This window comes from Oryx dammah, unplaced genomic scaffold (assembly GCF_014754425.2).
Source record: "Oryx dammah isolate SB20612 unplaced genomic scaffold, SCBI_Odam_1.1 HiC_scaffold_6, whole genome shotgun sequence".
In the NCBI taxonomy this organism is placed as follows: Eukaryota; Metazoa; Chordata; class Mammalia; order Artiodactyla; family Bovidae; genus Oryx; species Oryx dammah.
In genome coordinates, this window is record NW_024070190.1 from 26,299,783 (window position 1) to 26,325,674 (window position 25,892).

The 25,892-nt window shown below is 53.1% G+C and overlaps 1 protein-coding gene across 2 annotated transcripts in view; it reads left to right on the top strand.

Annotated features, from left to right (window-relative positions):
• DLG5 (discs large MAGUK scaffold protein 5) overlaps positions 1-25,892 on the top strand; it is a 120,359-nt gene that overhangs the window by 85,090 nt on the left and 9,377 nt on the right. The window contains exons 8-27 of one of the 2 annotated variants that reach the window (XM_040242325.1): positions 242-426; positions 2,405-2,530; positions 4,706-4,838; positions 5,269-5,396; positions 6,407-6,582; positions 6,914-7,017; positions 8,886-8,978; positions 10,341-11,360; positions 12,177-12,300; positions 12,638-12,779; positions 14,065-14,177; positions 14,782-14,871; positions 15,056-15,206; positions 18,457-18,619; positions 18,728-18,861; positions 19,528-19,674; positions 21,811-21,994; positions 22,573-22,721; positions 23,549-23,719; positions 24,619-24,815. In XM_040242325.1, coding sequence (XP_040098259.1) covers positions 242-426; positions 2,405-2,530; positions 4,706-4,838; positions 5,269-5,396; positions 6,407-6,582; positions 6,914-7,017; positions 8,886-8,978; positions 10,341-11,360; positions 12,177-12,300; positions 12,638-12,779; positions 14,065-14,177; positions 14,782-14,871; positions 15,056-15,206; positions 18,457-18,619; positions 18,728-18,861; positions 19,528-19,674; positions 21,811-21,994; positions 22,573-22,721; positions 23,549-23,719; positions 24,619-24,815 — 3,730 coding nt within the window. The remainder of the gene's footprint in view (positions 1-241; positions 427-2,404; positions 2,531-4,705; positions 4,839-5,268; positions 5,397-6,406; positions 6,583-6,913; positions 7,018-8,885; positions 8,979-10,340; positions 11,361-12,176; positions 12,301-12,637; positions 12,780-14,064; positions 14,178-14,781; positions 14,872-15,055; positions 15,207-18,456; positions 18,620-18,727; positions 18,862-19,527; positions 19,675-21,810; positions 21,995-22,572; positions 22,722-23,548; positions 23,720-24,618; positions 24,816-25,892) is intronic. The other variant, XM_040242326.1, reaches the window with a different exon arrangement.

Genomic DNA, 25,892 nt, shown 5'->3' on the forward strand with positions numbered 1-25,892 from the left:
CCGGGCTTCCAGTCCTGGCTCTGTGAGGGGCTGAGAGAGTTTGAGTGAACACTAATACAGCATCACTTGGGGTCTGAGCATGGCTGTGGAGCGTGTCGTCATGGGCTCTGGCTGGGATCCCAGAACTTCCCTCCATCCAGCTCCTGAGAGTGCAGCCCCAGCTCCTGCACCAGTCGGAGGGCACCTCTGGACCAGAAGGCCCCGTAACCTCCCCCTCTGCTCGCTCATTGCCCCCCTGCAGATCAAAGACACAGTGACGATGGACGCCGGGAGAGCCAACAAGGAGGCCGAAATCCTCCGAAAGCAGTGCAAGGCCCTGTGCCAGGAGCTGAAGGAAGCCCTGCAAGAGGCAGACGTGGCCAAGTGCCGGCGGGACTGGGCATTCCAGGAGCGGGACAAGATCGTGGCTGAGCGGGACAGCATCCGGTACGGGCACTGGGGCCCCCACAGGCTCGGGTCTCCCCATGATGCAGCGGGTCTGCGGGAGGGTCAGAGTCTTTACCACTTACTTCTAGGTGTGGTGGGGGTGACCCACGTCCTTCTCACTCTAGCTGATGCCCCAGTCTCGCCTCATAGTGAAAATTTGGAACTTTCCATTGGATCTCAACTTCCTATTTCCCTTCACCCTAGATGTCCAAGTGCATGCTGTGTGCAGAGCACAGACCCTCGTGAAGTGGCACAAGGCCAGGCTTAGGGGGCTTCTGGTGCAACTGACATTTCAGAAATGCATTCTTTTTTTTTTTTTTTTTTTAAACTTTGTATTTTGTATTGGGGTATAGCTGCTTAACAATGTTGTGATAGTTTCAGGTGAACAGAGAAGGGACTCAGCCGTACATACACACGTATCCACTCTCCCCCAAACTCCCCTCCCATCCAGGCTGGCTCATCTCATTGAGCACAGTTCCCTGTGCTACATAGTAGGTCCTTGATGGTTATCCGCTTTAAATATGGCATTGTGTACGTGCCCATCCCAAACTCCCTAGCTTTCCCTTCCGCTCATCCTTCCCCTCCCCACACAGCAACCAGAGGTTCATTCTGTAACTGTAAGTTTCTCTCTCTTTCTATTTGGTAAGTAAATTCATTTGTATCACAGAACTGCATTCCTACAGCCAGTTATTCATTGGTTGCTGACAACCAATGTCCCTTAAGCTTTAAGGAGACCCTGGGAGAGAAATAGCCTTTGAGGCTCCTGGGCATGTGTGATGCCTGTGAGGGGGCCGAGCAACGTCATGGGACAGGGCAATGCGGGGAGGGAGATGCATGTACAGTAAACCCGTGGGGGTGTGCAGGGAACTGGGGGGCAGGTCGGGAGGTCTCCCCAGGAAGCATGGCATTCGAGCTAGAACTTAAGCTTGAGTGGCATTTTTTCTAAATGGAGGAGGGTGATGGGTCCTGCAGCCTGAGGGACCATCATGAACAAAGGTGGTTGGTGAACTCAGGGCAGGCCTGGGACTGGGTGTGGCATGAGTGGGGTGCACACTTCCAGAGTCAGTAGGAGAAAGGGCCGACAGGGCTCCTGAGGGCAGGTGGTAAGGACCGCTGGAGGGGAGGCCTTGAGTGTAGACTTGGTGCTTGGCCTGGAGTAAAGCCAGGAGAGGCCCTAATGGCGTGGTGTTGCTGGTGATAACTGAGAACCTGGTCACTGAGACTTTTTGTAACTTGTGGCCGTTTGGAGAGACAGATGTACTCTGGGCTGATCGGGAGATGAAGGTTCAGGGTTGGAGGGGACTTGGGGCCATTGAGAAGAAGGGATCTGCCCGTTCAGGGTCCGTCCGGTGGCAGGATGCAGTTCTGGAGGTGACACAGAGCGCAGACTTCCCTGCTGCTGGGTCACCTGTCCCCACCTCCTCTCTGACTGACCAAGCTGATCCTGGGATCCCAGAGGCCACATGTTTGTTAGTAGAGACTTTTTAAGCCTATACTTTTTAAGCCTACCTGCACAGGGCTCGGGGCTGCAGAGATGCGTAAGACATGATTTCTGTCCAAATGGGGGGCTCCACCTAGTTGTGGGGTGGAGGGCAACTCTAGAAAAACCTGCATGAAGCATGTGGTTGATGCTGGAGCACTGGGGCTTGCCAGATGGGCTGGGAGCGGGAGCATGGTGTTTGACCCCAGGATACTGAGGGTGAAATTGTGGGACGAACACTGGACTGCAGAATGAGATGCTTGTTGCCTGGTAACCATGGGGTTGTCCCCTCTGCCAGGTCCAAGGTGTCCCCTCTGTCCCTGTGTGGGATTGGCCTGGGAGGTCTTGTCTCCAGACTCTCAAGCACTCCTCTCATGCATTTAGGGCCGAGGCAGGCATCCGGGGTGTTTAGGAGCATGGACTGCAAGCTTCACTGCAGGCCATGAGTCCTCCGCCCCCTGCCCCTCACAGTGACCTTGCCCTTTGCCCCTCTGTCAGGACGCTCTGTGACAACCTGAGGCGGGAGCGGGATCGGGCAGTGAGTGAGCTGGCTGAGGCCCTGCGCAGCCTGGACGACACTCGCAAACAGAAGAACGATGTCAGCCGGGAGCTGAAGGAGCTCAAGTATGCCGGGGTGGGCGCTACTGGGATGAGCTGGCACCCGGGGGGCACAGGGCCCCCTCCCACCAGAGCACAGCAGCCCCATGGGCAGGCCTGGCCGCCGGTCCCCTTACTCGGTCGGTCCATAAAATGTGTCCCAGTGTTGCCTCTACGTTGAGTTAAGTAGAAATCCTCAGATCAGCACAGAAGTGGCAGCGGCCCTTTAGTGAGCCTTTGGAGGTGGACGGGCACCGTGTGCACAGGGGCATCGGAAGGAAGGCCCCTGCCCCAGGCAGTCCGCTGGGGGACAGGCCAGCATGTGTTGTCCATTCATTTCCTCTCGCCCTCCCTCGTTCATTTGCCAACTCAGCAAGGATTTGCAAGGTACCTGTTCTTCGTGGACCAGGCCCTGGGGGAGGCACAAGCCATCGGTCCCTGTGGGGCTCGCAGCACACGGAGATGGACCCAAGGCAGGGCCATCTGAGAGACCAGTATGCGATGGGCAGAAAGATGACAGATTGTGAAGCAGCATTTGAAGGTGGTTGTTACTACCACCCCAGTCTACTCTGACTGTGCTGTGTGGGGCGTCAGACACTTGATTACAGCGCTGCTCCAGGGACGTCACTTCAGACTTGGTAGCCCCTCCCAGTGTAAGAAAATATAAAGATCCAAGTGGAAAAAGAGAAACTGGCAGATCCCAACAGCCATCATTGCAGTTCAGAACAGGAACCAGACTCTGTAGTTGAGAAGCAGTGGCTCTCTCTCTGTTCGTGAGACTTCCCAACCTGATAGGGTGGTGAGAAGCTAGTGAGTGTGCAAGCCTCGCACATTCAAGCGAAGCCTTCCAGAAGTGGGGGTGACTGCTTCCCCTTCCTCCCTGTTCAACAGCATCTCTTAACATGAGACAAACAGCTTCATTTGCTCAATGAAAACCCAGAAGCCTTGGGACTTAAGCACTCTAAGAAAATCCCAGAGGTTAAGAGGCAAAAAGGCAGGCTCTCCAGGGACCCAGTTTGGATCTAGCAAGCGGTAGAATCAAATTAGAGCAAAGCCTGGAGCCCTGGAGTGCTTGAGCATGGGAAGAGGTTCTGTACAGTAATTGAGCCAGAGTTGCCTGGAACTTGTGAGAAATGTCAGGTTCCATTTGTTCGTTTGTTCAGCACATTTGTATTTGCGCCTTCTCAGTGCTAAGTTCTCTTACCTGGTGGGGTGCAGGCAAGGGACTTGGTGCTGCTGCCCAGGAAGCCCCCCGTCTGCAGAAGCAGCACACTTGCATAGTGGGTAAGAGCTGAGCCACGTGCGGTGAACGTGCAGCACAAGTGTGTCAGGGCAGTGATGATGAAGTCGGAAGGTCATCTGGGCCCAGGTTTTAGGAAGAAGGATGTTGCTGGGGAAGATTACAAGGTTTCTGAGTCTTTTTTTGTCCTCTTCCTTGGGTCTTTCTGAGAGCTAAGGCTTTTTATTTTGATAAAATCCAATGTATTGATTTTTTAAAAAACTTGAATGGATTATGTTATGTCTGAAAAACTCTTAATTATTTTAGATCTCAAAGATTTTCTCCTATACTTTCCTTCTAGAAGTTTTATAGTTTTACATTTAAATCTATGACAGATCGTAAGTTAATCTTTACGTAAGGTATGGGGTTTAGGTTGAGAGTCTGTTGCCATGATGTCCACTTGCTCCAGCATCATTAGTTGAAGACGGTGCTTTCTTTATGGAACTACTTCTGTATCTTTTGTACTTTGTGGAGCTGATTCTGGGTCTTCTATTCTGTTCCATTGATCCATGTCTCTGTCTTCCTGGCAATTCCACACAGTCTTGATGTCTATAGTTGTATAAGTCTTGAAATCAAGTAGAATGGTCCCTCCTATTTTATTCTTCATTTTATAAATCGGTTTAGTCATTCTAATTCCTTGCCTTTCCATATACATTTTAGAATAGTCTTGGCTACAGAAAGTCTTATTGGCATTTCTATCAGAATTGCATTAAACCCCTACCTAGATAAATCTGGGGCAAATTTCTGAGACTTAAAAACTATGAAAACCCACTGATTCAGGAAGCCTTGACCTGACCCTCGGATTTATTAGGAAGCTGGTGTGTAGTGTGAGGGAGATGGGCATGGTCCACCTGGTTTCCCAGTGGACTCGGCTGGGATGCTGTGCCTCCCAGAGGGCCGTTGCCATGACTCTCTGTCTGCAGGGAGCAGATGGAATCCCAGTTGGAAAAGGAGGCCCGGTTCCGGCAGCTGATGGCCCACAGCTCGCACGACTCGGCCATCGACACAGACTCTATGGAGTGGGAAACAGAAGTTGTGGAGTTTGAACGGGAGACGGTAAACTGCCTGCAGGTCTTTTCTCCCCAGCTCTCCTCAACATGCAGGCTTGGGACGGAAGTGAGAGGGGGGCCGGCCCTCCCGCAGTGCCCTCCAGTTTCATGGCTGCTAGTTGGGAGGTCAGCTTTTCCTCCCAGGGTGCAGATGCATCCTTTGCCAGCACTTGTCCGAGCCAGGTAGCAGCCGCAGCTTGGCCTCCTGTGCCCCCCGGCAGATGTTGGCAGTGCGTGGAGAACAGAGCATGATGGGGCTGTGTGTCTGCGGTGGCAGAGAGGGGTGGATCACAGCTGCTCAGAGCTTTCATTCTGGGGACCAAGTGCCCCGTCAGAGTGAAGGGACAACCCCAGCATTGGAGTGAGTGGCCAGAGGTGTAAGTGCCAAGTGTTTCTCATCCCTGCTTAAAGTGAGCTGTTGCTGCTGTTCTTGGCAGGAGGATATTGACTTGAAAGCACTTGGGTTCGATATGGCAGAAGGTGTGAACGAGCCTTGTTTGCCAGGGGACTGTGGCATATTTGTCACTAAGGTGGACAAAGGAAGCATCGCTGATGGCCGCTTACGGTAAGTGTCAGGACCCCGGCTCTGGAGGGGAGGGGGATGTTTCCCTTTGACCTAATGCAGAGGACCTGGAGGAGAGCCAGGTGACATTGATAAGATATTTCTTTTTTAAGAAAATTATTTTTGGCTGTGCTGGATCTTCGTCACCGCACAGACCTTCTCTAGCTGCAGCGAGCAGGGGATGCGCTCTGCTTGTGGTGTGGAGGCATCTCACTGCAGCGGCTTCTCTTGTTGCAGGGCACAGGCTGTAGGGCACACGGGCTCCGTAGTGGCAGTTCCTGGGCTCTAGAGCACAGGCTCAATAGTTGTGGCTCACAGGCTTGGTAATTGCACGGCCTGTGGGATCTTCATGGATCAGGGATCAAACATTTTGTCTCCTGCATTGACAGGTGGGTTCTTTGCCACTGAGCCACCAGGGAGACTACCAGCTGGCATTTAAATGAACGCATCCTAGGATCTGGGGGGCTCTTAGAAGCAACCTGAAGCTTGCAGGTTCAACTGTTAACCCTGTTCTTAAAGGACACACTGACTCCAAATTACCTCTGAATCTGATCTTTCTCCTTTTACTTCTGTGTGTTAAAGGGGACTCAGGTGGTGTGTGTGAGAGTCTAGAATATGCATAGCTTGCTCATCCCATGACATAGTAATAATAATAATTAGCACCTACATAGTGCTTGTTAACTGCTAAGTTCAATCAGTTTATGTAAGTTTAGTCACTTTTCATTAACCTTTACAATTCCATGAGGTAGGTGCTTGTTGCCCCCATTTTACAAATGAGAACCCTGAGGCCCAAAGGGGCTACGTCACACTGCCAGTAAGTTGTAGCACTTGGATTTGAACCCAGGCTGCAACATCTACAAGGGTAACTACTCTACCCTCTTGGAAGAGGAAATCTTTCTGAATGTGTTTGTGGGGTACCTGCTTTCTGGTGTTCTGCTCCCGAGTAGGAGCAACAGGCATTCCCCTGGTCCCAAGGCTTTCTCAGGCAGTGACCTGGCTGTGCTCCTCCTCAGGGTCAATGACTGGCTGCTGAGAATCAACGACGTAGACCTCATCAACAAGGACAAGAAGCAGGCCATCAAGGCACTTCTCAATGGGGAGGGGGCCATCAACATGGTCGTGCGTCGGAGGAAGTCCCTGGGTGGGAAGGTGGTCACACCACTGCACATCAACCTGAGCGGGCATAAAGGTAGGGGCCATGGAGATGGATAGGGTAACCTTTCTTGTGTAGAGAGGGTGCGAGTGTTTTCAAGTGTACCTTACTCCCAGAATGAGGTATTGCAGTGTGTGTGCTTCCCGCTGGGGGACCATCTGGGTCTTGCGTCTTGCTGTGACTGACTGATCACTAGACCAGACATGATCAGGCCCGTGGATGGTCTGACCTGGGTGGGGTGCTGAGATGTATAGTTCATAGCCTGCCAAAGTCCCTTTTATAAGTTGATCTCACAAAGATGAGGGGAGATAGCCAGAGGGCCGTTTGACCCTGGCGGGGGTTGACTGTGGGCCTCTGTGGTTTGCAGACAGTGGCATCAGTCTTGAGAATGGAGTGTATGCTGCTGCCGTGGTGCCTGGAAGCCCGGCTGCCAAGGAGGGGTCCCTTGCCGTGGGAGACAGGATCGTGGCTGTAAGTCTTGGGAACTCTTTCCCCGGTTCTAGACTCCCTGTCTCCCAGTTCCCACCCTGATGGCAACCACTTTTAACAATTCATTGTGTTTTTCTCTCCAAAACACTCAAAACTTCTATCTCCCACACTATTTTTTTGAAGCAACAAATGTTTATTATCTTACAGTTTAAGCTCCCACTTCAGATGTGGTCCTAATATACTGTACTGCTGCTAACCTTGCTTTTTATTTTTAACAGCATGCCTTGAGGTTCTTCCAGATTTACATCTTTAAATCTGGTCGTTTCAATAAACTGCATGTTCCGTAGTGGCTGTTGAGCCAGTCCCCTGATGCACGGTCAGGACATTTTTGCTTCTGTAGCAGTGCTGCGTGGCCACTGCTGTGTATTCCCATGGGGTATAGTTCTGTGGGGGAGGAATTGCTGGATCAGAGGCTGTAAGCATTTATCCTGTGACGTGGCGACCTTTCTCCATGTGCTCCAAGGAAGCTGTGGCCTTTCCAGTCTCATCTGCAGTGTTTGGGGTAGCTTGTTATGTCACATCTTTGCCAGTGGTTTTTCAGATATGGGGGCAAGCTAGAGTTTAAAAGCAATATGGCCGTTGTGAAAAATTTTAAGATGTAGGAAAGTTATAAAGAAAAACAAAACCAACCAAATTAATCTACCCTTCCAAGATAAAAACCAAAAAATTAATCTACCCCTCTAAGATAATCACTCTGAATATATATTTTTAAGTTTTGATTTTCAAATAATTGCTGAGATAGCTTAGTTATGATATTAAGTAATATTTAAAAAGTTGCAAAGATAATACAGAAAGGTCCTGTATACCCATCCTCTAGTTATGTCAGTTGGCTACATCTTATGTAACTGTGGCATCAAAACCAGACAGTAGATGCGGGCACAGTGTCTATGTATAGATTTCTGTTGTTTTATCACATTTTAGATTAAGAAAAAAAATCAAGATACAGAACTGTCCAATACTGCAAAGATCTCCCTCATGTTAACTTTTTTTTAAAAATAATTCTATTTACTTTTAATTGATTGGTGATTGCTTTACAATATTGGTTTGATTTCCATCATACTTCACAATGAATTACCCTTTATATTAACCTCCACAGTCCTCAGCATGTTCCAGCCCCCACCCCCTGTCATAACTCTGGCAACTAATTTGTTCCCCAGCTCCATCATTCTGTCATTTGGAGGGTATTGCGTAAGTAGGATTTAGAGTGTGTGCCCATCTGAGATGGCCTTTCTCACTTGGCTTTATGCTGTGAGCTCTGTCACGTGGTCAGCTGTGCTGATGGAGCGGTCCGTGATGCCGAGTAGCGCTCCATCCTACCCCAGTATCACCGGTCATCTACTGCGTGTACGCTTTTAAAAAGGACTGGAGCGAGTCTGAGAGGGGCGTGGGCAGAGACTCGGGCACGTGGGGCTGTGGGAGTCTCTGTGATGCTGCTTGGTGTCGCGTGGCTCCTTCATGGTCTCCCACGCCGGGACCTCATTTTCAGTCTCCTCCCACTCTTGGGGGCTCAAACATGTTTTTCTTCCTCTTTGCGTGTGAAGGAGTTCTGAGCCGTGGTCCAGCATCACGCAGCAGGAAGCAGCAGGGGTGGGATGCTCCCTGGGATCCCTGGTATTCTGGTCCCAGCCAGACAAGTCCCGTCCCCAGAGTGCTCTTAAGGCTATGTATTTCATTTGCCTCAGAAGCCCCATAACTGGACTTTGAGGGCCTTACTGGCGAGGGGCTTTCTCTCCTTTGCCAGCTCCAGACATGGGCACCTTACATAACCAGGCCCACTGTCCAGCATGGGTCAGCAGCTGGGCAGAACCCCTGGCCTGGCATGAGCCTGACAGGCTCTTTGTTGGCCCTAGATCAATGGCATTGCACTGGACAACAAGTCTCTGAATGAGTGTGAGTCTCTGCTGCGGAGCTGCCAGGACTCCCTGACCCTGTCCCTCCTGAAGGTAAGGGCCCCACCCTGCCCTGGCTCTGCTCTCGCCATCTGTGGGGTGGGCAGAGCCTCAGCTCCATGTTCCTGAGCTGCTTCTCCACATCACTGGGATCTTTGGGGGAAAAGTCTTGATTTCTAAGTCTAGGGTGTGCACTAACCCTGATTGGATCTTGGTTTAAAAACCAAAAACAGACAAACAACTCAGCTATGAAGGATGTTTGGATCTGGACTAGATAACTAGGTGATCTTAGGAAATTTTTACTTTTCCTGGGTATGATAATGGTGTTGAGATTATACAGGAGAATGGCTTTATTTGAGGGAAAGGCATGTTGAAGCTGTTGGGGTGAAATGTCATAATATTTGTAACTTATTTGCAAATGTTCTGCAGCGTAAATAGGTATAGACAATTTGGCAAAATATTTTGAATCTGAGTAGATTTAAGGGCATTTGTTGTGCTTTCCTGTCAACTTTTCTAAGAAGATTGGAAATAGGCTCATCTACTTCATCAAGAGATATTTTAAAGTATTAGTTAAAAATTAATAGACTTTTAGGGGAGCAGTTTTGGGTTTATAGGAAAGTTATGTTAGTACAGAGAGTTCTCATATCATCCACTATCTCTCCTGTTCATTTTGTGTCAGTGGGGGTACGTTTGTTGCCACTGATGAGCCAGTATTCATACATTAGTATTAACTGAAGTGTTCAGTTGACATGAGGATTCACTTTTGGAGTACATTCTATGGGTTGGGACAAGTGTATAAGGACATGTATCCACCAGCACACTACCGTAGAGAATAATTCTACTGCTCTAAAGATCCTCTGGGCTTCACCTATCCATCCCCTCCTCCCCCATAACCCTTGGCAGCCTCTGATCTTTTTACTATCTTTGTAGTTTTGTGTTTTCCAAAATGTCATATAGCTGGACTCTGTAGCATTTTCAGATTGGCTTCTTTCACTTTGTAATATGCATTTGAGGCTCCTGAGTGTCTTCTCGTGGCCTGATAGGTAGTTTCTTTTTATTGCTGAATAATATGCCATTGCCTTGGCATACTATAAGAAAATACCTTTTAAGAATGAAGCTTTTACATTTTGTTTAATCGTTTAAAACATGAGGCAGAACACAGTGCACATGATTTCAGAAAACGCTCAAAGCCGGGGAACTTTGTGTCTCTCCTGTGGGTTCATAGCGGCCAGGCTGTAAACAGGCCTCACCCACGGGCGAGGCGTGCGCCTGCACGTCTGTCCGTCTGTCTGACTTTGGGCTGTGTGTGGCCCATTCCCTACCATGGCTTTACCTCCAGGGGTGTTTTCTGGTGACAGCTCCAGGTCCTGCCGTCTCACCCGCTCTCTTCCTCACGCCTTTGCAACCCCTACTTAGGTGTTCCCTCAGAGCGCCTCCTGGAGCGGCCAGAATATCTTTGAAAACATCAAGGACTCTGATAAGATGCTGAGCTACCGAGCCCATGGCCCAGAGGTCCAGGCTCAGAATAAACGGAATTTGATGCAGCACAACAACTCCACGCAGACAGACATCTTCTACGCGGACAGGCTGGAAGCCAGGAAGGAGCTGGGCCCCCCCGGAGGCAGCAGCTCCTTCCTGCACAAGCCGTTCTCCGGGGGACCCTTCTCCGTCTCCCCCCAGGCTTGTCCCAGCGCGTCCGAGCGCAGCCTGAGCTCCTTCCGCTCGGATGCCTCGGGGGAGCGTGGCTACGGGCCGGCAGACGTGCGCAGCCGGCGGCCGCTGCTGCCCTTCGAGACCGAGGTGGGCCCCTGTGGGGCGGCAGAGGCCCCCCTGGAGAAGGCAGAGCCTGACAACGCCCACAGCGGTGGGACCTGGCCCAAGGCTGTGCTCAGCCCCATGGCGGGGCCCGAGAAGCTCTCTGTTTACAGGAAGCCAAAGCAAAGAAAATCTATCTTTGACCCAAACACTTTCAAACGCCCCCAGACGCCCCCCAAAATAGACTACTTGCTCCCAGGCTCTGGGCCTGCTCATTCCCCCCTGCCCTCCAAGAGGGTGGGACCTCTGACGCCCCCAAAACCTCCCAGGAGAGGTGACTCCATTAAGTTCCAGCACAAGCTGGAAACCAGTTCTGAGTCAGAGGCCACTCTGGTGGGCAGCTCCCCGTCCACCAGCCCCCCGAGCGCCCTGCCCCCTGACATGGACCCCGGGGATCCCATGCACGCCTCGCCCCCTCGCAAAGCCAGGGTCCGCATCGCTTCAAGTTACTGCCCCGAAGGGGACAGGGACTCCTCCTACCTGCCAGCCAAGAAGTCCTGTGACGAGGACCTCACCTCCCAGAAGGTGGACGAGCTGGGGCAGAAGCGCCGCCGGCCCAAGTCCGCGCCCATCTTTCGGCCCAAGCTCGCTCCAGTCGTGATCCCTGCTCAGTTCCTGGAGGTGGTGCTTGACCCAGGGTGGATTAGGGCCAGCTGGAGGAGGGTGGGGCCGTGGGCTGTGAGCACGCCATGAAGGGGCCTGTACCGGCGTCCCCCAGCTCAGGCTTAGCCCTGGCTTCTCTGTTTTAGCTCTCAGCACCTGCCTGGGGGTGGGGGTGGGGGTAGCAGGTAGATGCCAACAGGAAACAGACTCCCTTAGGAGACTGGAATGTCCCCGGAGGCGTGCATGGTGGTGGTAACAGGAAGCCAGGAGAGGAGCACCGTATTGGGTGTGGGCTGTGGTTTGCTTATCTAGCAAGAAACTTTTGACTTTTACAATGGAACCCAGTGGTAGGGACCTACCTTGAAGAGCTTAGGGAGACAGTATAGCCCATGTGAATCTGTTAGCTGGCAGGAGGACTGGTGAGTTTTTGCAGGTGCTGTGGTCATTTCTAGGAGGGAAACATGGCTGTGAGCAGGAGAACGAATCTGTGCTTCCGTCAGCAGACACAGAGCTTCACGTGGCTGGGCAAGTCACGTGGAGTTGTTACAGACGTGTGCCCGAGGCATATATGTGTTCCACCGTCTATACAGAAAATCTGTTTCTTTGAAAGAACAGATTCTTTCTCTGTGGTTTTCTTCCCAAGTATTTCTGAAGGAAGTTCTACTCTTCCAGATGTGTTAAGACAACATGAATGAGTAACGAGCTATGAACTCTCCCAGGTGTCACTGCATGTGTCCAAGTGGGAGAAGCTAGGTCATAGAGGACAGAAATTGCTTGCCAATGCCCGTGTGTTTCCCTGTTTCCAGCCACTGCCTCTTGCCTTTGGTTCTGCAGGAGCAGAAGTGCACCCCGGCCAGTGGAGAGCTCTCCCCAGATCTCCAGGAGTGGTCCCCTTACTCTCCTGGACATTCCAGCCGGCACAGCAACCCTCCGTTCTACCCCAGCAGGGCATCTGTGGGTGAGCTGGCAGGGCAGGGCTGGGGAGGAGGGTTGACATGGGCTCACAAGGCCACCCAGCCTCAGGGAGAGCGGAGACGGTCGTTTCAGGGAGCTGCTGCATGTCCTCAGCAGAGCACTCCAAAAGATTTAGCAGTTGCTGACCTACCTGGAGTGTTTCAGTTTGTATCAGTGACATCTTTTAGCTTTTCAGAGCCTTTTCTGACCATGGCAGTCTGGGAAATAGGCAGCATTGAAGAGAGTTCTCCTGCTTTATGATGGAGAAGGGCCAGATGCTTGCATAGGTCCGGGGCTAGCTGGGTGTTGTGGGGCAGGTGTCTTACCCTACCCGTTTCCAGGCACGGTTCCCCGGAGTATGGCCCCGAGCACTGTGAGCTCCGTCCTGAGGAACCCCATCTACACCGTGCGCAGCCACAGGGTCGGCCCTTGCAGCTCTCCACCCATCCCCAGAGAGGTTGGCCCCCACGGGTTGCACCCCAGGTATGTGAGGCCGCTCATGCCTCCCTGTACCCCAGCCATCCCAGCCTACCCTGGCGTAAAGCCACTGTCCATAGAGGGGCTCCGTATGGGGAAGGGACTTGGTAGAAAAGCACTGGGACTCCAGGGGAAGTAAACGTTAAGGTCGCTCTCTTCATTTACCAACATGGAGCTTGAAAAGGTATTTATAGGAAGATGGTAGTGATGGCAGCTGATAACTGAGTGCCAGGCAGTATGCTCGGACATTTATAAGCATCATCTCACCTGATTGCTATAGCAACCTTACTCTTAACTGTCTTTGGTTGATAGATGAGAATGGAGCCTTAAAACTGAATAGATTGACGCAAGGTCATGCATCGCTTCAGTTACTTGACAGATTTTAAGATTTTAATTGACCATCTACTACATGCCACGGACTGCGATAGTTCTGGGGGGTTAATAGTGGAGAATTAAGCAGATAAACTTCTTCTCCTATGCCATTTGTGTTCAAGTTGGGGGGGCGATGTAAAAAAAAAAAAAGAACAGAGCTACTCAGATCAGTGACGTTGAAGACCCTAAAATGTCAACAGATTAGGCTGTGAGAAGTTCAGCTGGGCCGTGGGGAGGACCTCATGCAGGGAGATGCTGCCGTGACCAGAGGGGCAAGAGGCGGCCAGTCGCACAGGACTTGGGGAGGAGCTGCTGGGAAGGAGGGCCGTGGGTGCTGCAGCCCAGGTGTCTGAGAGAGAGGTGATGGGCTCGAGGGACAGAGTAGGGGAGCCCGGGAAAGAGATGGTGAGTCAGGAGGAAGGCACAAACGCTGTAGGGTCTGCGGCCATGATGCAGAGTTTGGGTTTTATCCTGAGTGCAGTGAAGACCACTGGAAGGCTGCGAGCACTGACGAGATGGAGCCTCACAGCTAGAGGAGGTGACTGTTGGGCCTGCTCGCAGGCCAGCCCTCACCTGGGCTATGTCGTCTCCCCACCCTCTGCTCTCCAGTCTCCTAGGCGGGCTTTCCTGAGGGAGGTGCAGGACTCAGTCCTCAGTGCCGTCCAGCTTCGCCCTGCCCACCTTCTACAGGATTCAGGCCTTCTGCAGTCCCTGTAGAAAGCCCTCTGTCCCACTGAGCCTGGTCCTGGCCCGGGGCTTGCAGGGCCCTCTGCATGAGGCTGTGGGTGGTCGCTGTCCTCAACTGCCCGGGAGCGGCTTCTGGGTTCCTCTGAGCTGGCAGAGGGCCTGGGGAAAGCCAGTCACTTGGTCCCATTCCGGTCTTCCTCCCGAGCTGCTCACCTGTCTGCTTCTCACGCAGTGTCCAGCACCAGGGCCGCCTCAGCCTGGACCTGAGCCCCAGGGCCTGCAGCGACTGCTCTGACATGAGAGCCTCCCATGGGTCCAACTCCCTGCCCTCCAGCGCCCGCCTCGGTAACTGCGCTACTGGAGCCTTCTCGCCAGAGCGGGCACCAGCCTTCCTTTGCATCCACACTCATGCCCAGACCTCCTGGTGGCCCCTCTCCTGACCGGGGGCCGAGGCTGACTCCATGCTGCCCCCAGAGCCCTTTGCTGTGGCCTTCCTGCAGCTTCCCACGGTGGCCATGTCGTTGTTCTGATGATCTCTAGCCCAGCAGCCTTGCTCACTACCCTGAGGTCATTCTGGGGGATGTTGCGTTGCCGTTCACTCGGAGAATGCCACCCAGAGTCAAGCCTGACAGCCTAGAAGGACACTCTCGTGGGGCTGCTTCCAGCCTTGTGGAGACAAGGCCACAGTTACCATCTGCTCGGGGCTAGAGCCAGACTTGATGCCGTTCTGCGGCAGCCCCCCACCGCCGTACAGATTATTCACGTGCTGGGGACTGAGCATCTGCTTTCCCTGACTGTCCCACGCTGAGGCGCCCCCCAGGGACAAATGGCCGGGCCCGCTTGCTTCTGTATAACTGCGTGTCTCTCCTGATGCCTAGGGTGGTGGGGAGGGAGTGAGGGGCGCTGTTCAGTCGCAGGCCTAAACTTTTGTCTTTTTGTGGAGCCACAGGGTCTTCGAGCAATTTGCAGTTCAAGGCAGAACGCATTAAAATCCCATCGACGCCAAGATACCCGCGGTCTGTCGTGGGGTCTGACAGAGGTGAGGCCTCCCTCAGCGCTTCCCCCCACTGCTGGCCCCTCCGTCCTCAGGGTGGGGGCTCTGGGCACCGCTCACAGCTCCCCCACCACCTCCGCCGTCAGTGAATGCCGGCAGGGCAGGCCTCGGGCACCTGCGCTCACGGCCGTGTGTCTGGGCCGTCTGGGTCGCACCGCCCACCCTGCAGGCTCGCTGTCGCACTCGGAGTGCAGCACGCCCCCGCAGTCTCCCCTCAGCGTCGAAGGCCTGTCCTCCTGTAGCCAGCCCCAGACCTCAGCCGCCACGTTGCCCAGGATTGCTGTCAACCCTGCTGCCCCTGGGGAGCGCAGGAAGGACAGGTGAGCAGGCCCCGGGGGATGGGCACCCCTGCAGTCGGCCAGCGCTGAGTCCTGGGAGGTGCCGGGGGTTGGGGAAGGCACACAGAGTTGACCTCCAGCGAGGCCGCTGCAGCTTGGGTCGCCTTGCATTCGCTGGTGTCTTGCTGCAGGACATCATGAGGAAGTCCTGGGTGCTCCTGATGCAGGAGGAGGGGCGCACCTGGCTGGCCAGGGAGGCAGGGTGAGCTCTTCCACTGAGTGCCCGCAGGCAGAGGTGGGGGGCTCCAGCAAGTGATGCTGGCGTCGACCTGACATGTTGATGGAGTGATGCCATTCACTACCTCCCAGGCCCTTGTTTTAGCACTGTCGACATAGTAAGCTGTGAAATCCCCGTGTAACCCCGTGATCAGCAGTGTCATCACTGACCCCATTTAAGGAGAGGAAACTGAAGTTGGGAAGTTGGAGTAGTCTGTGCTCACTGGGTTAGCGATCAACCTACCCTAATTAGAATCAGGCTCGTTCTTATCCTTTGCTTTTTGACCCCAGAACATAGCTGCATTGCTTGACCTCTGGCCCCCAAGCTTATTGTGCGATAAAACACACATAGGAAAAAAAAGTGTACGAGGCATACACATACAACTTGGCCATTTATTGGTTCATTTTGAAAAGCAGCTGTCTCTCCAGATGTGCCTCTCCTCAGGGCCATCCCTCCCTGCACAAACTCTGTGGGCTCTGTGGGCTCTTCATCCGCTTCTGTTGTTCTTCAGAGTGAGATTCACCAGATCAGATTTCTATCTAAAGGGTCCTCTCTGGATGCTAGTGGGAGATAGGATTAAGCTCAAACGTACCTTTATTTAATTCCTTGCAAGGACTGCAGCTCCCCTGGTAGCTCAGATAGTAAAGAATCTGCCTTCAGTGCAGGAGACGCAGGTTCAATCCCTGGGTCAAGAAGATCCCCTGGAGAAGGCAACGGCAACACACTGCAGTATTCTTGCCTGGGAAATACTGTGGACAGAGGAGCCTTGTGGGCTACAGTCCATAGGGCCATAAAGAGTCAGACACAACTGAACGACCAACACTTTTACTTACAAGGACTAGAGCTACTCTCCTCCACTTCAGTCCAAAGAGCCGAGGGCCCTTGTAGCTATGAGCCATAGAAACGATGCTGCTGGCTGGGCCCGTCATTAAGAAAACCTCATCTGACTTGACAGTCTGAACTTGTGAGACAGCACGCCTAGCAAGTGTGAACTGCAGAGCAGCATGTGCCTGTAACTGCCAGGAGGCCCCCAGGGGAGTCAGGCGCAGTGGGTATGGCTGTGTTCATGACAGCCTCACCTGCGTTGTGCAGACGGGAGCACACACTGGCCCTGAAGGGGTAGGGGGTGGGTGTGTGGTTTTACTGAACCCCAGCTCAGGTCTTTGAGGGAACAAGATCTTCCCCCCAGTAAGGTGGGTTCCTTAGAATCAGAAGGGGCCTTGGCACATGCAGTCGGACATCCCCTTAGCTTCCTCTACAGGACACAGAGAACCGATGTGTGTGAGCGTGTGTGTGTCAATGACGCCTGCCTTCATGGTGCTTAAATGACATCAAGTCTAACGTGTGCGACCTGGCTGAAGGACGGATTACTCATTAAAAATAGTCCCTCTTTTCCTCAGTCTAAAATACACTATCATTATTGAAAACTGGGTAAATTGGAAAAGTAGAAAGAAGTAACAGCAGTTGAATCTCTGATGATCAGCGGTCCCCAGCCTCTTCAGCACCAGGGGTATATTTCATGGAAGACAGTTTTTCCATGGACCAGGGTTGGGGGAGATGGTTTCAGGAGGATTTAGAAAGAAAAAATGTTGCATAATTCAGGAGTCTCCAACATCTGGGCCTCAGACCAGTACCTCCTGTCAGATCAGTGGTGGCAGTTGATAAGAAATAACGTGCACAATAAATGTAATGCATTTGAATCATTCCAAAACCATCTTTTCCAACCCTGGTTCGTGGATAAATTGCCTTCCATGAAATTGATCCCTGGTGCTGAAAAGGTTGGGGACCACTGATCATCAACCAGAGATTTAATTGCTGTTATTTAACCTTTTGAGGTGGGTGTGTGTGTGGGTGTGCATGTACATGCGCGCACACACAAGTATTACATTTACAGTGTAAATGCGTTTTATTTTATATATGTAAACATTTCCTCCTTAATGTTATGTTTCAAGCTATTTGTAATATTAAGTATACTTCACAAACCTCTTTTACAAAGAAGCTTTATTGTTTTGACAAAATTCTGCATTATATAAAAGTTTAAATCATTCAGGAGGTTAAAAAGGAAGGATTACCTCAAAAAGGGCTCCCTGCTGCCCTCCCACCCTTCTACATGTGGATTCACACCCACCCATGTGCTCTGGAGGAGAGGGGCCTGGGGGGTGGCTCTCTGCTTGGAGCTCAGGCTGCGTGCAGTGCGGTCCTGGCGGCTCAGCGTCATGCAGCTGTTTGTCTGTCTGTTACGTTCCAGGCGTCTGTGGTTGTCTTCCTCCTCCAATCACCCCTCTCTTCTTTCTAACCCTTTGCACCTTCCAGATGCCTCCACCACCACAGATCCCTCCTGAGATGGCCTGCGGCTGCCAGGCCCAGGCCCTCCTCGCTGAGGAGTCTGAGGTTGGCCTGACAGGAGGTCCCCAGCCCAGGCCCCATGCCCCTCATACCCACAGGGCGGTGGGTGGCAGCCTGGGGCCGGCGAGTGCATGGTGTCACCTTGTTGCTCCCAGCCTCCCCGATCCCATTTAAATGCCTCGGGTTTGCAGCAGCTTAATCTCATGATCAATTTACATCACCCTGTGTACTGGTAAATATAAAAACTGATATTTCATATTGTCCCTTTGGGGGTAAACATCATCCCAGAAAGCACTTCTTTTCCTCCAAGGGCGTCTGAGACCCCACTGGAGGTTTGTAAATTGCACATCGTGAGGCCATTCCTCTCCTGTCGTGGAAACCTACGTGCCCTTTCCCTGCGTATATCAGTGTTTATAGTTCACACAGACCACTCTGTGACTTTGGGACTGATGCCTCTGCGTCCGTCTTGGGGGTCGTGTTTGTATTGCATGAGGTTGTGCATCACCCTGTGTGAAGGTGGACTTCATCCTGTGCCCATCCAGCTGTGTCGTCATAGGAGCGTCCATGTTCCCTGGCCCTCTCTGCATAGTGAATGCATGCCTGACCTCAGACCCTCCCCAGACCTTCCCTCTGAGTCTGAGTCCCCAAAACCGTTGGCTTTCTTCCAAGGCCCTACGTGGAGGAGCCACGCCATGTGAAGCTGCAGAAGGGCTCCGAGCCACTGGGCATCTCCATCGTGAGTGGGGAGAAGGGCGGCGTCTACGTCTCCAAGGTGACCGGGGGGAGCATCGCTCACCAGGCTGGCCTTGAGTATGGGGACCAGTTACTTGAGGTGAGCGGGAAGCCACCCTTCTCTCCCTCCCCTCATCCCTTTCTGAGTCCCGGGACCTCCTCTGTGCCCTCCTCTCTCCTTGCTGAGCCCGTTCTCGGTGTTTCCTAGTTCAATGGCATCAACCTGCGGAGCGCCACAGAGCAGCAGGCCCGGCTCATCATCGGGCAGCAGTGTGACACCATCACCATTCTGGCCCAGTACAACCCGCACATGCACCAGCTCAGCAGCCACTCCCGGTCCAGGTGAGGTCCCAGGCCTCCGAGGGGCATCTGGGCTGCGGGAGGAGAAGTGGAGGCCGCAGGTGTGTGGCTTGCTCTGAGGAAACCATGTGTAGCTGCAGGCTCTGGGGATTCTGCTGCCGTGAGGGGAGAGTTGAGCAGCCTCGGGCTTTGGAGAAGAGACATATCAAGGGAGGGCTTCCCCTCCAGAAGCAGGATGTGGAAACAGGTGGCCAGGCACCCTGTGAAGCAGGAAGCCCCAGCACATGTGTGTGGTAGCCAGGCACTGAGGCCTCTGGTGGATTCTCACATAGAGCAGTCCGACCCCTGTCCATGGGCAGACGCCGGACACCTGCCTTTGTGCTGCAGGTTGCAGGACAAGTAAGCAGAGAGAGGTGCCCCCGTGCTGCAGTGCCTGCGAAGGGAGGGGCTGAGATGCTCAGACACAGGAAAGGGGAGCAGCGGATTCATGTGTCCTCAGGCTCACCGTTTGTCCTCAAGTTGAGGACAGGCAGATCAGCAGGTGGACAGCTGAGTCCAAGCTGCCAAGGCGCTTGCTCTTCTCAGGACTCAGATCACAGAGCTGTGTGACCTGTTTTTTGTTCACATCCCAGAACCCAGCACCACCACAGAGGGATGGCTCTGGGCAGCTGCCTGCCGCTCCTTATTCTTCCTGTCCTCTGTCCCCAGCTCCCACCTGGACCCCGTCGGTATTCACTCCACTCTCCAGGGCAGCGGTGCCACCACCCCAGAGCATCCCTCTGTCATCGACCCGCTGATGGAGCAGGACGAGGGCCCTGGCACACCCCCGGGCAAGCAGAGCACCCCCAGCTCCAGGTCAGTAACTGCTTGCCAAGAGCCTTCCATCAGTGCACCTGGGTTGAGCGGGGCGGCCAGGAGGGTCATTTTTGCAGGCTGTGTACATCCTCTGAGGGATGTGGGTCCTAGCGCTGCCCTGCACTGCAGATGGCTCACCAGCTTGTCAGGATTTGGCGTGGGGAGTGTGCCAGTCCTTTTTCCCTCTCTCTCTCCTGCTCTCTTTTTTCTCTAGTTTTTCCACTGACTCATTCTTAGCTCTACTTTTTTTCTTTTTCTCCTCCTCTTCTCACTTCATTTGTTCTCAGATACTGAATCCCACAGTCCTCACCCTTCCAGGCTGGGGCTCTGGCCATCCACAGCAGTGTTGCCCCCAGGGAGCTCCTGGTTTGAGGGTGACAGATCAGTGAACAGGCGTGTGCAGCACAGCTGAAGTGCTGGGAGGGGGACCAGGGGCCATGATGGAGCGTGGCTGGGAGCTGAGTCACAGTGTTCAGGACGAGCAGGGGTTAGCCATGCAAAGGGTGGGCATGGAGAGAAGTCAGGAGGAGGGACCAGTGGTAGTGTAGGCAGGAGGAGGCCCTGTTCTCGCAGGAACTGGAGGGGAGGTGGGAGAGGGCTATGCAGGCTGGGTTGGGAGGCTGTCCCTGAAATCCTGGATGGAGCCCTTTCTCTGGCATGGCGTTAATGGACTCTTCACGGAAGTCATAGGCTGGAGAGTGGGGCATCTTCAGGGCTCTTCTTGTGACCCTTCACTGGGTACACTTCAGTTTAGTCGCTCAGTCACGTCTGACTCTGCGACCCCAGGGACTGCAGCCTGCCAGGCCTCCCGGTCCATCACCAACTCCTGGAGCTTGCTCAAACTCATGTCTATCAAGTCAGTGATGCTATTCAACCATCTGATCCTTTGTCGTCCCCTTCTCCTGCCTTTAGTCTTCCCAGCATCAGGGTCTTTTATAACGAGTTGGTTCTTCACATCAGGTGGCCCAAGTATTGGAGTTTCGGCTTCAGCATCAGCCCTCCAATGAATATTCAGGACTGATTTCCTTTAGGATTGAGTGGTTTGATCTCCTTGCAGTCCAGGAGACTCTCGAGAGTCTTCTCCATAACCACAGTTCAAAAGCATCAGTTCTTTGGTGCTCAGCTTTCTTTATGGTCCAACTCTCACATCCATACATGACCACTGGAGAAACCATAGCTTTGACTATATGGCCCTTTGTTGGCAGGGTGATGTCTCTGCTTTTTAATATGCTGTCTAAGTTTGTTATAGCTTTTCTTCCAAGGAGCAAGTGTCTCTTAATTTCATGGGTGCAGGCACCATCTGCAGTGATTTTGGAGCCCAAGAAGATAATCTGTCATCATTTCCATTGTTTCCCCATCTGTTTGCCATGAAGTGATGGGACCGGATGCCATGATCTTAGTTTTCGTGAATGTTAAGTTTTAAGCCAGCTTTTCACTGTCCTCTTTCACTTTCATCAAGAGGCTCTTTAGTTCTTCTTCACTTTCTGCTATAAGGGTGGTGTCATCTGCATATCTGAGGTTACTGATATTTCTCCCGGCAATCTTGGCTATACTTGCCTGCAGCAAAAGTTTTGTCACTCTCTGGCTCCTCCCCTGAGGTCCCACTCATCAGGCTCCATTGCTGCCCTGTTGCCTTTGCTCAGTTTATTTACTAGCCTTTCAGTGTCCCTGTGTTGTGAGTTCCTTGGTAGCTTTTGGTTCAGTACCCTCTGGTCCATAGACACTGCTCAGTAAACATTTGCCGAATGAGTTGTGGCCTGGAGGTTACCCCGGCTCTGACTTTCTTGGGAGAACAAAGTTAGGAAAACAAGTGCAATCCAGGTGGGTGAGATGCATCCCACGACGTGTGCTGGACAGCTGGGCTGGAAATCGCGGCGGTGAGGTCCACTCTGTCCCTGAGTGGCTGTGTGGCCGTGGCTGTGTGCTCACCTCTGCCTCATCTCAGTGTCCTGCCTATGAACCAAGCCACTAGCGGCATAGTCTGTGCCTGCCTCACTCCTGGCTCCTGGTTCTGGGGCCTCATGAGGCCCGAGAGGGGAGCAGAAAATGGTTAGGGTGTCACCACTGTTTTATCTTTTTTCGTGCCTGCCTCCCTTCCTGTGCACAATTGAAGAGCTTCGTTTTCCTTCCTGAAAGGATGGTGGGAGATGCCACCAAGAAGACCCCAGAGCCACGAGTCGTCTTCATCAAGAAGTCGCAATTGGAGCTTGGCGTGCACTTATGTGGCGGGAACCTGCACGGGGTATTTGTGGCCGAGGTGGAGGACGACAGTCCTGCCAAGGGCCCCGACGGCCTCGTGCCCGGGGACCTCATCCTTGAGGTAAGTTCTGAGCTGCTGAGCAGCAGCCAGGCTGCCCTCTGCCCACGTGTCGGGCTTCCTGCCATCTCGGGTGACATGGGCGGTGGGGGAGCACAGCCTCTGCTGGCATCCCCCTTGGGTGTTGAATGCTCCTCAGACCCACTCTGGGTAAGTATTAGGGAAGCAGGCATATTAGGACCCAGCTTGGGCACTGGCATCGGGAGGGGAGATGCTCTGCTCCTGGCAGCAGTAGGACCGGGACTCTAGTCTGATGGCGAGTGCCATCTCCCTCTCACTGGGTCTCCTGTTGGATGGGGGAGGCAGGTTGTAGGTGCTGAAAGCTGCAAGGAGCGTTAGCAAGGGGAAGTACCATGTTTCCAGTGGGCCTTACTGGCTGGGAGGCTAGAACAGGGTCTCTGCTGGGAGCAGCTGACGGCAGAGCAGGCACTCGGCAGAGGCCTCAGCCTCTGTGGATGTGGGGCAGATGGATGCCAGTGATGGGGATGCTGAATCTCCTCCTTATCCCACTACTGGCCCCTCATGGGTGCCCAGGCCTCCCTGCTTCTGCCCTCTGACCCCCGCCTCCCGTCTCTGGGTAGTACGGCGGTCTGGACGTACGCAGCAAGACGGTGGAGGAGGTCTACGTGGAGATGCTAAAGCCCAAGGACAGTGTCCGCCTGAAGGTGCAGTACCGCCCCGAGGAGTTCTCCAAGGTCAAGGGCCTGCCTGGCGACAGTTTCTACATCAGGTATCAGTGGCCAGGGCTGCCAGGGACTTGGCACTTGGGGAGGGGCTTTTGGTGGAGGCTGTTCCCTGTGAATGCCCCTGTGTTTCTTGCCCTTGAGGGATGGGACTATGAGCATTATTACTTGGGCCCCAAATTGTAAGGTTATGATGAGATGCTTGTGACTTAGAAAAACCCTTGAAAGCTCCGTGGGTGAGACAGGCTCTCTCTTGAGGGTTTTGGGCATGGGGAAGTTCGAGACCACTGAGCCTCGTCTTCCTGTGGCCTGTGCCCCTCTCCGGGCCTCTCCTGACTCGGGTCTGCAGACCCCTCTGCAGTGTTTGTGGATGCCCCAGCATCCAGAGTGCCCTGAAGTAATACCGGAAAAGGGTGGAGTGGGGGGTGGGGGACACGCCTCAGGCCTTTTCTAGGAGGCATGCAGCTTTCTTCATGATATCTGAGGCCACACAAGAATGGAAAATACTAATTAACTGTGCTCCATGAGGTACGGGGTCCCTATGTCTAGGCACACCCTCCTCAGTCAAGGATGGCACGTTTCCATTACGAGACGTTTCCGCTGTGTAGGAAGCATCGACTTTGATGTGGGAGGGGTACAAATGGGAAAGACTTTTTTGGAAGTGGAGATATGGCCTTGGTTCTTGGCAAAAAGGCTTTTATCTGATGGGCATGAGGGAGCCCGGGCTCCCTCCTTTGGGAACTGCTGCTAGAATGGGGAGAGAAGAGTCCTGATCGTGGTCTGGGGAGAGCTTTAGAGCAGGAGAGTGGGCCTGGGAGCTTGGCTGGAAGGGGCGGCCTGTGGCCTGACTCTTCCCCTCTGTCTCCGGGACCAGGGCCCTGTATGAGCGACTGGCAGAGGTGGAGCCCGAGCTGAGCTTTAAGAAAGATGACATCCTGTACGTGGATGACACCTTGCCCCAGGGCTCATTTGGGTCCTGGATGGCCTGGCAGCTGGATGAGAATGCCCAGAAGATCCAGCGCGGGCAGATCCCCAGCAAATACGTGTGAGTGTTCTAGAGTCTGGGGCTGGGGCGGGCGGCACCCGTGGGGACGTCCCATCTGATGACGGCCTGGGCTGCTGGGGCTTATTCTGACGTCGTCTCAGCTTCTGGTCTGTAAGTTTTGCCAGAGTCGCTTGTCCAAAAAGCTGTTCCAAGTTTAGGTCAGTGATGTATCCAGGTCAGTGCTACGCAGAAGTGTAGCGGCAACTTAGGAGACGTGCTTTTTTAAATTATGTTTGTTGAGATATAATTCATGTGCCAGGCGATTTATCCAAAGTATGCAATTCCTTGGCTTTTAGTGTTTTCACAGATACGTGCAACCGTGACCATAGTCCATTTGAGAATATTTTCATCATCTCAGAGAGAAGCCCTGTACCCTTCAGCTACCCGCCTTGTTCTGTCTGCCTGCCCCCTATTGCCAACCCTGAGCCACCCCTGGTCTCCTTGGAACCTGTCTCTGCAAGGTTCCCTGTCTGGACTTTCCATGAATGGAGTCATGCATACAGCACATGGTCTTTTGTGACCGACTTCCTATACTTGGCATGATTTTTTTCAAGGTTCTTCCATGTTACAGTACATTTCTATGCTTTCCTCCTTTTTGTGGCTGGAATTATAACTTTTAGTGTCACAAGTGAAGGCTGTCTTAGCAGTGCCCTCTGACCCTCACCTGAATATAGGAGTTGACCTGCTCTGAGAACTTGCCCAGCGTTGGTCTGTGTGCCACCCCAGAGTACTGGCACCAGGGGGTCCTCGGGGGCTTGGGTGCTGGAGTGGCCGGGAAACCTGCAGAGGGTGGTGGGGGAGCCTGGAGCCCCGGCGTTGACCCTCCTTGGCGCAGGTGGGCAGGGCGACAGGCGATGGTCCCTTGGCCCTTCCCAGCACTGCTGTACTCTCGTCTTCAGAATGGACCAAGAATTCTCCCGGAGGCTCAGCATGTCTGAAGTCAAAGATGACAACAGCGCCGCAAAGACGCTCTCAGCGGCTGCACGCAGATCCTTCTTTCGAAGGAAACATAAGCACAAACGCAGCGGGTCCAAAGATGGGAAAGACCTCCTTGCCTTGGACACCTTTTCCAATGACTCCATTCCACTATTCGAAGGCAAGTGACTGAGCTGGCTTCTCCAGCAGGCTCGCAGGCTGAGGTTTACTGTTCGCCACAGAAGCCTCACTGCAGTGACTTGAAAGACAGAGGTTTGCTTTTTTCAGACGTAATTGGTCAAGGAATGTGTCTGGGCTGGGATGGTGGTGCTGCAGCCTTCAGAGTCTACCACCCGTAGGATCTGTCCTCTGCCCTTAAGGTCTCCCCATCTCCTGCCATCACATCCACGCTCAGACAGCAAGGAGAAGAAAAGGGCATGGCAACAGTGTGCCTCTTTAAACAGCTTACCTGGAAGCCCCACTCTTCATTTTCCACTTACACCTCATTGACTGCTTGCAACTGCAAGGGAGGCTGAAATGGCAAGGTTTTCACTGGTGCCCTGCTGGCTTCAGTAAAGCAGGTTCTCTTAGTAAGGAAGAAAGGAAGAATGGATATTGGGTGGGCAAAAAAGCAGTTCTTGCCCGGTGCATTGCCTCTAGTTTGTTGTGGGGTTATTCCAGGCTGCTTGGTGGTAACCTTCCTGGCTTTACTCCTGTGTCTATCCTTACAAGATCCTCCCAGGGCCAGGCAGCCGCCCAGTCCTGGGGCTGCATGTCAGGGAGTGTCAGGCATCCTTTGGCAGGCTGCCCTGTGGAGCGGTATATTTGTCCTGTAAAGCAGGAGGCTCTGATGAGTGCTGCTTCCTGGACCCCCAGGTGTGACTCCTTCCTGGAAGGTGTGCCCTCCCTGATAGGCAGGCTGTGGGGGTGGCGGGGGCAGTGGGCCTCAGAAGGCAGGGCAGCTGGCTTCCTCCTCCGCTGCTTCCTCACGTGTTATTTCAGGTCTTTGGCACAGTGAGTTGAGTGAGTCCCGCCCTTGTTCATGGTCCACGATCACGATAGTCAGGTCAGGAGTTGGCAAACCAGAGCCTATGGGCCAGATCTGCTTCACTGCCTGCTCTTATATGGCCTTCAAGCTGAAAATAGGTTTTTACATTTTTTAATTTAAAATGTAAAAAAAAAAAAAGACTGTCTTTTCACAATAATAGTTGCTTGATTCTCCTTTCTCTTTTCTTCTGTAGACAGCATCTCTGGTCTA